The sequence below is a fragment of the Trichoplusia ni genome, chromosome 22, assembly GCF_003590095.1.
Source record: "Trichoplusia ni isolate ovarian cell line Hi5 chromosome 22, tn1, whole genome shotgun sequence".
Classification (NCBI taxonomy): domain Eukaryota; kingdom Metazoa; phylum Arthropoda; class Insecta; order Lepidoptera; family Noctuidae; genus Trichoplusia; species Trichoplusia ni.
Window position 1 is genome coordinate 4,938,296 of NC_039499.1, and position 15,854 is coordinate 4,954,149.

Sequence of the window (15,854 nt, forward strand, 5' to 3'; positions counted from 1 at the left end):
TGGTGTACAATTATGTGTCATTGCGTTTGCGTTAACTTGCAAGTTATTGGGATGCCAAGGCATTTTAATCCTTCATATCCTCCTAGATTGAACGTTTTTTTTGTAAACAAAATTATTTTTTACGCGTACATACGTACATCAGCAATTGGGAGCTTTGAGACTGAGATGATAAAATGACTTAACCTAATTAAACGGTTTTGTGGGGCTTTTAATTTTAGCGATTGTTACATTATATTATAATATGAAAGAAATAAAGCGTTGAATTGAATTGAATTACTTACGACTTTTAATATACCTGAATTGTAATGCAACGATAACTCGCATAATTAAATATCTCTCACAAACTCCTGCAATCTTTAAGATCTATGGTCAGAGGCCCCTAGTGTCACAACATAACAACACCATACTACAACGTGACTGTTTTTCCTCCAGCCACTAATTAGAGTAAATAACCTCTATATAGCAAGGTGAAATCTAAACATGGATTATAAACAGAAAATATTATAACGTTTAGAAATACCCAAAGAAAAATATTTAGTGTTTTGAGGCTACGTTTAGTTTGTGTTTGATAAACTAGCCTAAACGAATAGAATGTATCAGAGATCGGGCTGTGGAAAATAAACCGCTTCAGAATGTCTATTGTTTAGTATACTATGTCAAAAGTAGTAACTCTTTTGATAGACGGTTTATGTTGAAAAATAGACTATACTGGTATACTGGTGGTGGGCTCCTTTTTCCGCACGTAGGCTCCAAGTCGGCCCATTGTGCGTCAGGTGGCTTTGGGAGGCTGTCAGTCCAGCCATCCCAACTCCCTCCAGAAGCGCAGAAGTCTCCTGGGACGTTCGCAGGCTTCTGTGACGGAGCTCGGTGAACCGAGGATCCCTGCCCGGCATTCCGCGACCCCCGTGCACTCCAGGAGCACGTGTGCCGCTGATTCTTCATGTTGAAGACAGCCTCTACATAGTGGACTATCTGTAACATTGATGGTGAAAAGGTGTTTATTTAGTGGAATGTGCCCGGTCAGCGAGCCCACCACTATTCGTAAGTCGACTCGCTTTAGCCCAATCAGGCTGCGAGACAGTCTTGGTGAGCGGATAGGGACCGCTTCCCTTGACTGTCTGCAGCCGTTTACCGTGGCCCAGCGGTCGTTGTGGTTGTTAGTAGTCTGTCGCCTTAACCATGACCTGCACTGGCCAAAGGGGACAGGCAGATATGGCCGGGGGCCAAAAATCCGCGTGTCCGATCCCCTCCTCGCCAGCTGATCAGCAGCGTCGTTTCCTAGAGATCCGCTGTGGCCTTTTATCCATTGCAGGGTCACCGTGTTGCCCACAGCAATGCGCTCGAGAGCTTGGTGGCACTCTTGTATCAGCGACGACGTGATGATGTAGTTGTCCAGTGCCTTAAGAACCGCCATGCTGTCGGAGAGAATCCTGATGGCTTGGTCCTGGACCCCTCTCCTTTCTATAGCTCTGGCCGCCTGGGTGATGGCTACACACTCGCATTGGAAGATCGAGTTGTCTGCACCCAGAGGTATTGATATGTTGATGTTCAGGTCCATTGAGAATACTCCTGCGCCTGTGCTTGAGTCCGTCTTTGAGCCATCTGTGTAGACGCGTACCTCGTGTGTTCCCGAGGAGTCTTGTTCGTTTTCTGTCGTTTGTATTGTGTATGCTTTGTTGAAGACATACACCCTAGGTATTCGGTCACATGGTGCATTCAGCATTGGTATGGACATGGTATGGTATAAAAATAGACTAACTACTTGTATAAACTTTTTTATAATTAACACAAATTTTAAAAGTGATTTTTGATTGAACTTTATGATTTCCGGAAACCATTAGTTCAACCGCGTTTACATCGGACAATCAAATAGTAAAAGAAATTCAATATCAAATAATTTGATTAGTGTCTGTAGAATCTACCATTGATATACCTCGTGTCGCTAACAGCATGCGCCAGCGCAGTTGACGGCTACACAAAAGGACAGTTCACAATCAAATGGTGCTCATTCGCCTTTACCACCAACATGACCTTCGACACGCCATTAACCGCTTCCTAATACATACATTGTATATGTAATTACATACAAGTATTGGGATTCCCACCTGTCAAACTGTGACGTCACTGTAATGATGACAATCGTGATGTCAAGTTACCTGTTCTGAATGTTGATAGGTATAATTTTTATTTTTTAATTCTAGTCCTAGTAGAAAGAGTCAAGCGCAATTTGCATTTTACACTGATAGGCTTAATATAACATATCGGATAATAATAAAAAACCTAATTGATAACTAAAGATTGGCCGCTTAACCTCTACAGAAAGACTATGGAGTTTCAGAGATTTTAGAAAAGGGAACTTTGGAAACCGAAATATTTAAAAAAAAAACACTGTAAAACAATTAACCATAATTAATTAATTATTCTGATAAATCATTAGGGAATTCGGGGTTTACCTACAAATTACGGCTAAAACCTCGAGCCTGATACAAAGAATCCTTCCGCGAAATAAGGTCACTAAATAACGCGTTGTTTCCAAATTCGTCTAAATATAGAATGTCCAAAACGAATTTACGAGAAAGGTCTTTTGTTCATCAGAAATAGGTTTCTGTGTTACACGTATTTATGTACAAACAGCTGTTCGAAACTTTCTTTTGGAATCTACTTAATAATGAAACAAACTAATTACCTATTTTAGTACAAAAGCCGGTATATCTGTGACGCTGGCGTTTGGACAATTGTCTAACGGCCTAGATGAATAAGCTGGCGCTAGTGTTGGCTAAACTAACCTCTATTAAAATACGCAGGATTGGTGATCGAAATGAACTTCTTGGAGGTTTCGATTCGAGCTTGGTGCAACCAAAGAGGAATGAGAGTCTTTGGAAATTATGTCTGAGAAAAAATGCCGGAAATTTGTTGGTTTTACTTTTTTTACTATAGCAACGGTGTTAGGCACAAGCACCACGGATAGTTATTTTAAAAGTTGCGTTTTCTTTAAACGACTCCCGTATGAAGGAATTTAGTCCTTGTGTCGCAGGGGCTCCCCATTTTTTTAAGCCACATGCACAAGGACACCCAGACTCAGGGAAAGTATTCGAGGGTGTCCTCACCGACTTGGATCGTAAAGCAATTAAGCAACTAACATAATACCATGCAACTCTACAAATGCAATCAATTCGATGCAAAGGATGGCAGTCATTTAAGAAATTTCAGCCCACTGCATTACAATAGAACTTAGCAAGATCAGCTATTGTATTGTTTTTACTTATAATTAAATACCATGGCATTTGTGTGAAAGACGTCAAGTAATTAACTATGGAGTTTATCTATGCACGGTGTAGCGTAGATAATAGGTTAATGAGTTATTAGCGGCAGTCGTGTGGCGGAATGTATGAAGAAATACATTTTCTTTTTGCATGTTGCTAATTGTAATGATGACACTGAATGTTGTGCCGGTCTTTCTTGATTTATTCAATGTGTTTCTGAAAGTACTTAGTCCTTTCTATGGATCTTATCGTATCTAGGACTTTGCCACAAACAAGTTTTTGAATACTACGCAGTGCTCCACAAAGAACCTTCTTATGTTGAACAGATACTAAGTTTTTAAGACTAACTCAGTAATCAAAAATACATCTAAAATCAATTCCAAAAGTCTCTACATGAACTAGTTTTTTCAATGACAGCAAGAAAATACTCGTGAAGTCTTAATTGAAAAACTTTGAAACGATAAACAAGATGGAAACATAATAATCGATTAACAAATGTGGCTTACATGTTTTGCGTTAAGAAGTGCATTATTGGACACAAATCTAAGACACTGTCGAGTTATCGTGACGTCAAACGGGAACACGCTGTCAAGATGTGATATATGCAAACTCGCTGCACCAATCACCTAGTTCTATAACTTGCATATAATCTAAAGTTCTCACCTCCTAAACTAGTTCTACGTACATATCTCGTTTCGAGAATACAAGAAACAGCATCTCGTACACGCGACGACAATTAGCCTGGATTCTAACAGTTTTCTAAATAAACACAGCCATTAGATAAGTAAAGTATTGCAGTATGGTGATACTCGTGTATTTGTAAGTATTTGCTATGATTTCCATCACGTGTGCACTTTCTAAGTTGTCGATAATTGTAAACGGGGCATCTGAAGGCGTCGCACGCGCGCCGTTGTGTAACGACCAGAAGATTGATCGTCACACACTTCCTCCGTTGTTACTGTTGAATGTTATGTAGGCTTATACGACGACAATACGTTACAAAGCGGGCCACATCACATTGTTAGCTAAACATTAACTTATAAAAAGTGTCGAGTAGCTGTGTTACGTTTATGACTTAACTAGGTGTTACGCGTGAGCATGGTTATAAAGACATAGTTTAGGTATTTAGAATGCACGCATCTTTTCCCCGTATTTCTAACATAATTAATTACTGGTCTTCTTCTTTTCATTAGAGCGCTCCTTAATGAAAGGGCTATCTAACACTGATAGAATATTTCGATTTGGTCCCGTAGTTTCTGAGGTTGCTAGCCTCAGAAACGTTTGTTCATAGAAACAAACAAACTCCTCATAAATGAGTAAAGATTGTGCTTCGTAATGTTGGTTTTGAGTGTAGAATTAGGTGGATGACTAGGTATAGAAGTATACTGTCTATCAGTCTATCAGTAAGCTTACAGAAATAATACTTTCTCGTCGTTTCGTCGTTAAATTCTGGTACTGTCTCTGACTCTCATTATTTGCCACATCTTCTATCGCAGAACTGTTATAAGATACGTAAATCAACTTTACAATGTTTCTACATTATCTTTACATACATAAAGAGTTACTAATACAAAAGTCACGATTGTGCACAATACATGTTCATATTTGATTCCTCCACAGATTTACTAAATGTTGGACTATTACACTAAACGCTGAACACGTTTACCTTTCTAATAACATTTAGCAACATCAGTTACCTAAGTTTAACATCAGGCTGTATCCACCCTTCACTTGATTCTGCTAAGATTCCAAACATACAATTATATCTGAAGTTACGTCAATCTACTCATGAAACTTTTGATTGGTTTCAAACTAGTTTTCTGGTATTTAACGATCCGTTTTTGTCTGTGAACACTAATTAAACGCTTTAATTACCAAATAGTTTAATTAAGATATCATTAACATTTGTACGTTTTTTATACATATCTGAAATAGTTTCTGGTTATACAATTATGTAAGTCTTTGCTTGTTGTTATTATGATATTGTTAGCAATTTAAAATGAGTATTAAATTATTCGTTTTCAAATGTATATGCCCGTTTGTGTTCTAAAACATATCTCACGTTTCGTCTCATCTTAAGCAATGTACCTCTATTTTATAATTTTATAATCACATCATCTTTTATACACAATCACACACATCACGTACAATTTTATGATCACACCATCGCGTCGGTTTATCATGAAAGCATAAAAGCTTTGGTTAGATATCCTATAATAATAACTGCTTACTTTCACACACGTGTGCGTTTGTTACGTATTCTGAGCGGCAAACTGACTGACATTATTTATGCCATATGGTGTCCTGGATGTGTGACATTTTAAGCTATTTAAAGTGACAAACAAGATGCACTGGACTAGTTCTCCTAGCAGTATTAATGTGGTGTGCTTTTGTATTACGTAAATTTAACGAGAAAAACGTATTTACACATCGCCTGCTAAATAACACGAGCGGAATGATCATATTCAATCAATTAATCAATTAAGCCTCTCGTTGTCCACTGCTGGACATAGGCCTCTCCTTAGTTAGCCACTAAACCCGGACCTTCGCTTTTCGAGCTACTGATTTTACGTCATATAGCCATAATCAGTAAAAAATAAACTTGAACTAAGTTTCAAAAAATTCATGTCCGTTAAGAGTAAAGTTATTTCATTTTTTTAATTCACGACTGTTCCTACTGATACCAACTAGTCTATCTTTAAATCTTTTTATTAATTGACGTTAAAGTAAATCCGAAGGACAATGCATTGGTCATAAATTATATTCCATGTGTCCATCCATCTGGTACCTAATGATAACTAATGTAACTATGACTTTCCATTAACTCTATATATCAAGATTGCATCACTGTAATTTGAACTGTATGCCACCGTAACAAGAGTCACATCACCAACAAGTCTTTACTTCAATAGATAATAATAAATCAGGTGTGATCTGCGGCGCGTGCGCAGTTCCCACACGGCGCTCGGTGAAAGCAGTGCCCTGCACGCCGCGACCCCACTTGTAGGTAATTTAGTTTGTGGTCCTTAAATAAGATCTATGCTCCCAATCTGTGTTGTTCACCAAAATATGTAAAACTTAGTTACAAACAAAGATAAAGTTATGTAGCTTACAGTCTTAGTTATATTGGATACCGAAATTCCAAGTTTTGGATATATTTTTAAACGACAACCGCATAAAGGAAGATAAATCTTGTGGCACGGGGGGCTTCACAAACATTCAAGTTACATGCACCAAGACACCATGACTCGGGACAAGCGTTGATGGATTACACAAATGCTTGTCCCACACGGGGATCGATCCCGCAACACGTCTCGTTCAGTGGGCTTGGCGTAGTTACCACTCGGCTATCCGTTCGGTCTAATAACATGACACTACAATTAGAAGAACTAAACTAGAAAAAGCCGAATCATATTTAGAGCATTGTAAACTATCCACATTCATCCTTCAAAACAGTAACTGAAAAACGACTAAAATATTGCGAAAACATTCACGTGTCCTAAACCGTCGCCGCCATTGTTAATAAAACTTTTTGCAAGAATGCCTTTGTCGCTTACAACAAGTAAGTACATCTAGTTGTTGCCAACTGTCGTCCTTTATCGTCAAACACGACGCACGACGTACCATTGTCATTCAAATACCCGTCGAATTACTGCCAGTAGTCGTACTATAATACAAACTGCAAGCTTATAAAAAGATATGGAATTGTATTAAGGCCAATTTTTGTTGAGCTCAGTTCCATTTTGAAATCTTAGCAGGCTCAATGTTCCTGAAACCGAAGTTATAATCGTAAAAAAAGTTTCCGGTTTAAAAAAACCTTCAGGTCATTTAAAGTAAGGATCGAGGCTAGTTTCCCAATCATAACTTAGCTCACAAATGTAAAACGGAAGTTATTTTGTACTAGACTAGATACAATTGCTACGAATGTCGTAATATCACACGATATGCCGTGAGATATGATTCATGTAAATGTTATTTCCCCACCAACTTAACTTTTTCAACGCTATCAATTGGTGCAAATTACAATTACATATTTCATTCTATATCAGTAACACGATCTCGTGGGACATTTACGGCAATAACGAGCTATTCAACTTACACCCGCGGAAAACTGTGCAAACAACGTATAATGACAATAGAAACTCGAACAATCGCCTCGCAACCGACCATTGTGATCTAGATCGGCAACTAAACCAGGTTTATAATCCAGTAATTAATTTTAAGCGAAAACGTGACATAATAGTAATAAATTCTCTAACAATTAAACATAAACGAGCCGCTTACGCTCGCGTGTAATTACTTCCTACCATTTATTTTCATACAATTAAATCACAATGTTATTTGTTTCAGATGGCGTAGTAAAGCACAGACAACACAAATGATAATCAATCTAATGGAAGGGAACGCGATACCCACGAACACGCTCATATCGTCGATCAAAAGTTTCAACAGCGACGGCAAACAACACGGAACTATCAAGGCGCTGCTCAAAAACTTCATACTCCCAGAAACAGATATGGCAATCAAAGAGAACCAAAATAACAGCAAGCAGTATATCTACACAATACCTGCCAAACCGCCTGTTCCAACCATGGCGGAACGTATGAAGTCCATAAATGACGCGAAGCAAGCGTTTTTAAACTCAACAGTCAGTTCCCCAGCACCGCCGGCAAGCTATGATACAAAAAAGGACAAACACACTGTCCACTACGCACAAATAGCGATAACAGAAAGTGACGACACTAGGAGTACAGGAGGAGGCAGAGGCCTTAAACTGCACATTGATCGTAACAACAAAGAGTACAGCACACCAGTACATCTATCGCCGAGCATAAAGAAAACAATGGAACAACAACAAAGGAAAGTAAGCTTTAAAATTAAAAATGCATCAACATCACATAAACGACCGCCTCTCGCTAAGACTATGACGATACCAAGCAGTAAAGTTGCTGAGTTAACCAAGAAATTCAATAATTTACAAATGGACAATCATACGGGCTCGCCGAAACAGACTAAACTTGTAAAAACGTTAGAAGATCTACAATCCGGTTCACGGTGTTCTGCTAGCAATAGTTCCACGCCTTCATCAACTCTCAGCTCAAGTCCTAACATCAAAATAGTACTACGTCATCGGCGTGGATCGAAGAAAAAGAGTAACAGGAAAAGGTGTTCGAGTATGGACTCCGTGGACAATCTACTTATTGCAGACGGTTCTAGCAAGATACGTGTCATTCGTTCCAAATCTGATGGGACCAAAATGCCAAAAACTCCAAAGAAACGTTTAAAGTACCAGGATTCTAGTGAACAGCCGAGTGGGTCAGATTCTGTTGACGGTAGTCCAATTAAAACAAAAGAACCTGAATCTACGAAAGATAAGGCACCCGTAGAGAGTAATGTAGTTAAAAATGTTATTAAAAAGTTTGAATGTGAAATAACAGCTCAGACGAATTCGAATAATACGTTAAAAAGACAACCTGATAAAACAAAAAGTACAACGCCCTTAAAAGAAAAACCGAAAGTACCTGAAAAGAAATCATCGCTAGTATTAACTAAAAACCTTGTTGTGAAAGACGGCATCCCAAAAATTAAAACAATAAAACCAACAAACAATGTTATAAGTGATGTTCAGAAACCCAATACAGTTACTGGCATAAATTCAGAGGTCCTTAAAAGAAAGGAGCCTATATATGACCGCAAAAAATACAGAACAAATTACATGCACTCTGAAAAATTACCTCTTAAGTTACCACTTAAAGTCGTTGAAATAATTCCAGAAGACATTCATGAGAATAGTGCTGTTACAGTAACTGTAAATAACGAAACAAGTGAAGAAGCTCGTGTTGGAAATACTGTTACTTCAGAAGATGAAAAATGTTATCAAGATATCAATCCACCCATAACTCCTAATGAGTCCTTTTTATGGCGCAGAAAAAGTAGTACTCAAATTTATTCAGATACAGATAAATCTGCGTCTGATAGCTCGTATAGTTTTGTAAGTGTATCTATGAACGGGACAACAATTAGCTGCTCAGATGATCCACAAGAAGTCTCTGTGATACAGGAATCTCAATCAGAAACAGATGAATCTCAAGTGAGCATTACAATGATCGAACAGCATTCTGAACCAAACATGGATTTCGAAAGTAACCTAGTCGAAGCTTGCAATAAAGAAATTATAGTAGGTTTCACATCAAAACCGAAAAACGAAGAAGCTGAAGACTACTACGAACCTCTAGAACCTAGAGATGAAGAAAATATTATTGTTATTCCGGTTAAAAGTGTAGACAGATCTTCTAAGATCAATTGTCCTTTACCGGATATCCCCAAGGAAGACAAGGAAACGAGCGATGAGACATCGGACAAGGAAAATATTTATCAATGTCTGTTGGAAATGAGGTCGCATCCCGAAGGTGATGAGAGCAGTTTACACAACTACGAGCTTTGTGACAATGAACTGGAAGAGAGAACTCGAGGTGATGGAGATAGTGACGATGGCTACGAGTACTGCAAGTCTCCTGTAAAGCCTTACTGCTTAACTTCGAGCTCTGGAATCCAAATAGCCGAAGACTATCAACCCTTTTCTAAGGACAATAATAAAAATTATGCAATATCAAAGTCCGTCAGCGGAGGTTCAACAGTCAGCTATGAGAAAATTGGATCAGAGAGGATTTATGAGAAAATTCCTTCTCGACAACCAAAATCGAAAGACAGCAGCCCAACTTACAGCAGTAGGCATTCCTTTATATCGGACTACACGGGATACAACGACAGCGAGAACATCTACGACACCATCAAGCATGGCGATGGAATTTCTCTGTCGCACTGTTACGAGAGTATACCAAACAGCCCGAGCATGGTGAAGCTACGAAACAATCTGAAGAAGCAGCTGGCATCGAATGTACAGAAACGACTCTCATTTGATACTGTGTCTAACATCAGCCAGTCGACCATGTCCAGTGAGCAGAAGACCAACAGCCTGTATGGTCAGAGGTCCATGATCAGCTACAATGGGCAGGAGATCGCTTTCCAAGTGCCCAGCAGTGAGACCAGCGTTAGCGACAGGAGCGATCGCAGCGATGACTGGGTGGATGTCTCTGATGAAGAAAAGAATGAACAGAAGATTATTATGTAAGTTATTTTATCTTCTCATCTCAAATATACTACTTGAAAACCTTAAGATAATCTATAGTAGAGAGAAGAGCCACCTGATCAAACAGTAGCCAAACCTAAGACGCATATTGACATACAACTACAATAAAATGCAAATAGCCTTTGAAAAACAAATCATAATATTTACAGAAACATAACAGGTGCCCGATAACATGGCGATAAAAACATATTACCTTTTTTGTATGAAACTTGACAAAATAGAACAACGAATTTATCACCTTGCATGACCCAATAAACTGGTTAGTTACCAGCAATAACAGAGAAATGCAAACAGTGTTATCGCCACCTGATTATGAAATAATGTTTATCGATGGTTTAGTTCAGGAATTGCCATGTAAAAGTGAACACGTAAATGTGGTTCAAATAATGAAATATGGAAATTTTAAATTACAGCGTACGGGAGCGAAGCCGCGGAAGAAAAAGTCCGATCAGCTGGTCGCAAAAGGTGCGGCACCAGTGGCAGAAGTCTCCGAAACCAAACAGTAACGATAAAGGTAAGTCCTTATACCTATGTTCGTTTTTACCACACAAATAGCAACCAAACCGTTAATTACGAAAACACCGTAATAAACACTTATTTAACCAGCGCCATCTGTTATTTTACAATCGCACTACCACCGTTAATTACTTGCTCGCTCCGTGCTACATAACTAGATGGCGTATCGAGCGATTGATGATAAAAAGTCAATTCGATGTATTAATTTTGCGAACTGGTAATTAAAAACGTATCACATATGATCTTCAACAATAAGTTTACAAGTAACTTTGCAAGTTAGGTTTATCATAATCTGGTAGTTGTCGGTAATAGTGAATGATTGCGCAGGCGCTTGTTTATGTGACTGGTTGCGCAAACTGTGGCGACAGGCGTCCTACGCGCGCATTCCGCTGCCTCAACACAATGCTTGTCCGCTCCGAGTTTTTGGACAACTCTCGACAATTATTACAACGGCTACTAGGGCTTTTCGGTCCTAATTTGTGAAATTTGTGGTCCTATTACTCAAGACTACTGTTTGACTTTAGAAACATTTTCTGCTTCCCAGACTAGAGACAGCCTAGTAAAAAAAAACAGTCGAATTTCGGACGTCCTCCTTTTTTGAAGGGGGTTGAATACGATAACCTTGAATACTAAAATATTTATCTTTCTGAAATGTCCGATTATGGCTTTATTTGCAAGTGTAACTTATACCTAAAATAAAACATCAAAACAAATGTTATTGAATTACGGAATATCATTATTAGTTTTTGTTGCAAAACTAAAGCTATTAACATTATAACCCCAATTCGGACACTAGACTTTTACTTACCGTTTATAATGCCTAGTATTATACCTATCTATTGGGAAATTTTGATTCTTATTCATAAAATTATTGAATCAATTAAGAACTGTTTGAGTTTTATTAAGGAACGCAACTTTGATGCCTTGTTTACATTCACATCTCTTTTTTCTATCCAAGACTAGATTATTTTCACTAAATGAAAAATTCGTAGTATTATTTAGTAGATCACCGCGCGACTCGTTCTGCCATCTGCATATCGTACTTCCAGCGAAGGTGAAAACGCAGACCTCTGTCAACAATTCCACGTAAAACTTAATTATTGTCTTAGCTAATTGCCTTCTTAATCTTATAAAGACTTTACAAAGCTATTTTTGGGTGTGACAGATTAATCACGTGAGGTTTCGGGATCGCCTGACTAAACTAAATGCTCGAATCAATAATCTGTCCAAACTCTAAAATAATTACAATATTGTTTCACTTATTTATTATGCTATTATTAGTGCTATTACAATATCGTTAAAGCCCAGTTATTATACTTAACGTCAATCTCGAGTGTGGGCTAATATGGCGGCAAGTTCATGAACCGGCTGTAGGCGGTAACTAATTGTTACGGGATTCCTGCGCGCGCGCCGCCCGCCTTGCACTAACTGCTAGTATGATGCATGTTGGATTAATTTGTGATTAATGCAATATAATTATAATTCTGTATAGTTATGAAAGTTCGATACCGATAGTTAGATTACGTTTACACTTATTAGTTAACTAATATATAAGAATTTCACTTTAATTATCATGTTGTTAGCAGCAAACGGACCTACCTCGAACTAGTTTTGCGAAATATGTCGATTCTCCTGCCACAGCTTTCTGAAAAAAAAAAAACAATTTTAAATAGTACATTTCATCACCATTATAGTATTTCAAATAGTATTGAATACATACTAGATTTTCAGAGCAAAAGAAAGTGTAGGAGGATGATCCGTATTATTTTCTGAAAGGGCTGCCTTGGCCCTAGTACACAAAGGGCAAAAGAAGAAACATGGGTAGATTCTAGTCAGTAAGTCTGACTGACATAGACACTCCTTTGCGCTCAGCCCAAAGTTTGGAGTTATCTGATTTCCTCTCCGAAAAAAACGCGTTTAAGGACACTTTTGCTGAATACCCCTATCATTCATTCATCCTACATTCATTGTTAAGTAACGGACTATTTTACCAAGAACATTGGTCAGGATATGAAACTCTTTAGCTGTGCGACCCAGTAGGAAGGTATTGATTTTTTCGCGCTTACTACGGTCGATATAATACCTGGTGACCTACATTGATACGTTGGTGTGTTGCCATGGCGACAAGGCACCCTTTATTATGCTATCAGTAGATAATATCAAGAGGTTGCATATATGTATATGGAAAGTGGTTCAATAAACAATATTTGAATGCATAAATATACCTTTTTGCCTTAAGGAACAAGGACTCTTCCCGCTTTGAGCTGAATGTCAGACTTAAACTGACTGAGCAAAAAGGAAAATGAGCTTTTTCATGTTCCTTATTTTGCCTTTTGTACGCAGGTGCCGCCTTAATACGGAAAATTAAAAAAAAAAACTGATATATATGACTTGCATATTCTTATTACGTCATAACAGAAATAATAATTTCCCTTTAAATTGCCTATGATAATTATAAGAGTAATGCCCTGGTTTGTTTACGCAATTTATACAACTATGTCTATGGTCTAGAATGGAGGACTGACACTCTCTGGGTCATTGGTCAATTAGATATCTCTTCATTTCTATACACCTAAAAACCCAGTTGCTAATGTTTATTAATAGAATTTAATGTGTTCGAACTGCATGATAGGTTGAAAGCAAATATCTTAAATTGGAACATGACCTACACAATGATAAAACCGTCCAAGTGCGAGGCGGTCTCATGACACTTAAGGTCCACAAACAGGCTAGAGAAAACATCTATAAAAATTCTAACCGTCTAGCTATCACGGTTCAGTCGTATCGGATATAGTCTTTTCAGTCATATAGTCAGAGCCTCAGCCTAATAGAATTCAGTTTCCGCCAGTTTGGTGCGTATACTTAGATAACATCAATAATTAATAAATTAAAAACTTACCTAATCACATTCTTTTGTTTAACAACAGTTTTGTCTGATAACATATTACCTAACTGCTTGGCGACAAAAACTTTACTTGCATTCTCCTAAACATTTACTTTTAATTTCTACATTCACTTTTTAATGTCTTCCGTCTACCATGTAGGTTTAACTACTTTATATATTACGGTATTTCCTGTGAACGTACTACTATACGTGGTTTGGGAAGTTATTCACACGGTTAAATATTGCATTTTACGACGTAGCTTTTATAGTATTGAGAAAGTTCCTATATAAAGCTTGAAGATTTTTTCCAACATGAAAAACGCTGCAATTCTCCCCATTCTTACAAACGATGTCTAATGTCATAATTTCTACCGTAAGTAATGGTTATTGGCTAGTTAAACAACAGAGAAATCAATAAAATAATAATTTATAATTAGCATGCCGTAGCTCGGCGAAGCGTAAATTAAAATAGAAAGTTTCGTACCTGTCAAGGTCTGTGCTGAACATAATTCATGCTTGATTGACACACACGTACGAATCATACAATAGATGGACAAAGCCGTCGATGTTCAAGTAATTTACTGAGTACTAAGAGTTACAAACAGAGATAAAACAGTTTGAATTAGCTTAATTGATCAAATTACATGAACGTCTATGGTCCGCCTTAATTTCGCGAGGTTGTATTTTTTGGCACAGGCAGCTTCGCGTACATCCTTGATGGAACTTTAGAGCTTTTTGGCAGAGTTTTCCTTGTACATGACCAAATAGATTCGTTTATATGCCGTCATAGATATCTTCTTTGTATCATAAAATATTATCTATTGCATTCACTCAAAATTTGGGGAAAGACCCAATATAGCGACGTAATGGGTTGAGGCAGTGAACGTATCAAATCGCGTGAGCTGTCGCAACCCTACATTCATTACAAAATAACTCACATATTATATTTAAAATAATAAAAATAAATACCTACTACCATGAGGCCACATGAAAATGAGACAAAGTCTCAACAAAGCGACTCAACGGGTTGCGACAGTGAACGTATCAAATCACGTGAGCTGTCGCAACCCTTCATATACTGCAAAATAACTCATATATATTAAAAATAATAAAATAAATATCCACATCCATGAAGCCACATGAAAATGAGACAAAGTCTCAACAAAGCGACTTAATGGGTTGCGGCAGTGAACGTATCAAATCGCGTGAGCTGCCGTAACCCCAATCACATTGCAAAATAACTTTGTCAAATTTTAATTTTCTTTTGCGTTTCAATAGGCAAATGAGACAAATGTCTCGTAGTGAAATTATAAGTTGCGGCAGCAAGCGTATCCAATAGCGTAAGCTGCCGCAACTTCCACCAAAGTGATTCATAACCAATCTAAACAAAAAACAAAGTTCAATAAAAAAAAAAAAAATCTTCTTTGTATCTAGCTAAATTGTTAATGTATCAATTGTAATTATACAAGTCTACGAGTATGTCGATATTTTTGTTGAAAATCTCATATTTTTTAATTACGTCTCTTTCAAATATCCGTTGCAAATTATTAATTTAATTCTGTTAATTTTCATATTTTTTCCTGTCTCCCAATTCGACATCCGACGTCAAATATTTTAACTCCAAATAGTCCATTAATCAATTCTGAATTGTCTCCTTAGTCTTAATTCGAACCTCTTTAAAATCCAAAGATCAGTCAGGCTTTCTTTTTTTCAGTTCATTACATTCGTCACCTCATTTATGGTAATCAATTCTTTAGTTTTAATAATATTATTGAATAAGAACTGAAAAAAAATCTTTTTTTTTTCACTGTTCGATCTGATTTTATCTCCAATTTACTTTCAAAAATTAATCAATTATTTCAACGGTATCTTGTATTCAACCAGCAACTGTTTGAATACCTACTATGTTTTCATCAGCTCCAAAACAATATGAGTTGATTGTGCAAGCCAACCCGAGTGGACTTCCTTATTGGGTGTCGCCCTTCGACCCGAACGCACCAGCCGTGACCATACGCCATTGTTACAAGCCGCAAGACAGTCG

The 15,854-nt window shown here is 37.5% G+C and overlaps 1 protein-coding gene across 4 annotated transcripts in view; it reads left to right on the forward strand.

Moving 5' to 3' along the window:
• The window catches only part of LOC113504519 (rho guanine nucleotide exchange factor 5), a 122,155-nt gene that overhangs the window by 75,809 nt on the left and 30,492 nt on the right, over nt 1–15,854 (forward strand). For all 4 annotated transcript variants that reach the window (XM_026886854.1, XM_026886856.1, XM_026886853.1 and 1 more), the window contains 2 exons: nt 7,614–10,391; nt 10,827–10,927. In XM_026886854.1, the coding sequence (XP_026742655.1) occupies nt 7,642–10,391; nt 10,827–10,927 (2,851 nt within the window). In that variant the 5' untranslated portion in view covers nt 7,614–7,641. The remainder of the gene's footprint in view (nt 1–7,613; nt 10,392–10,826; nt 10,928–15,854) is intronic.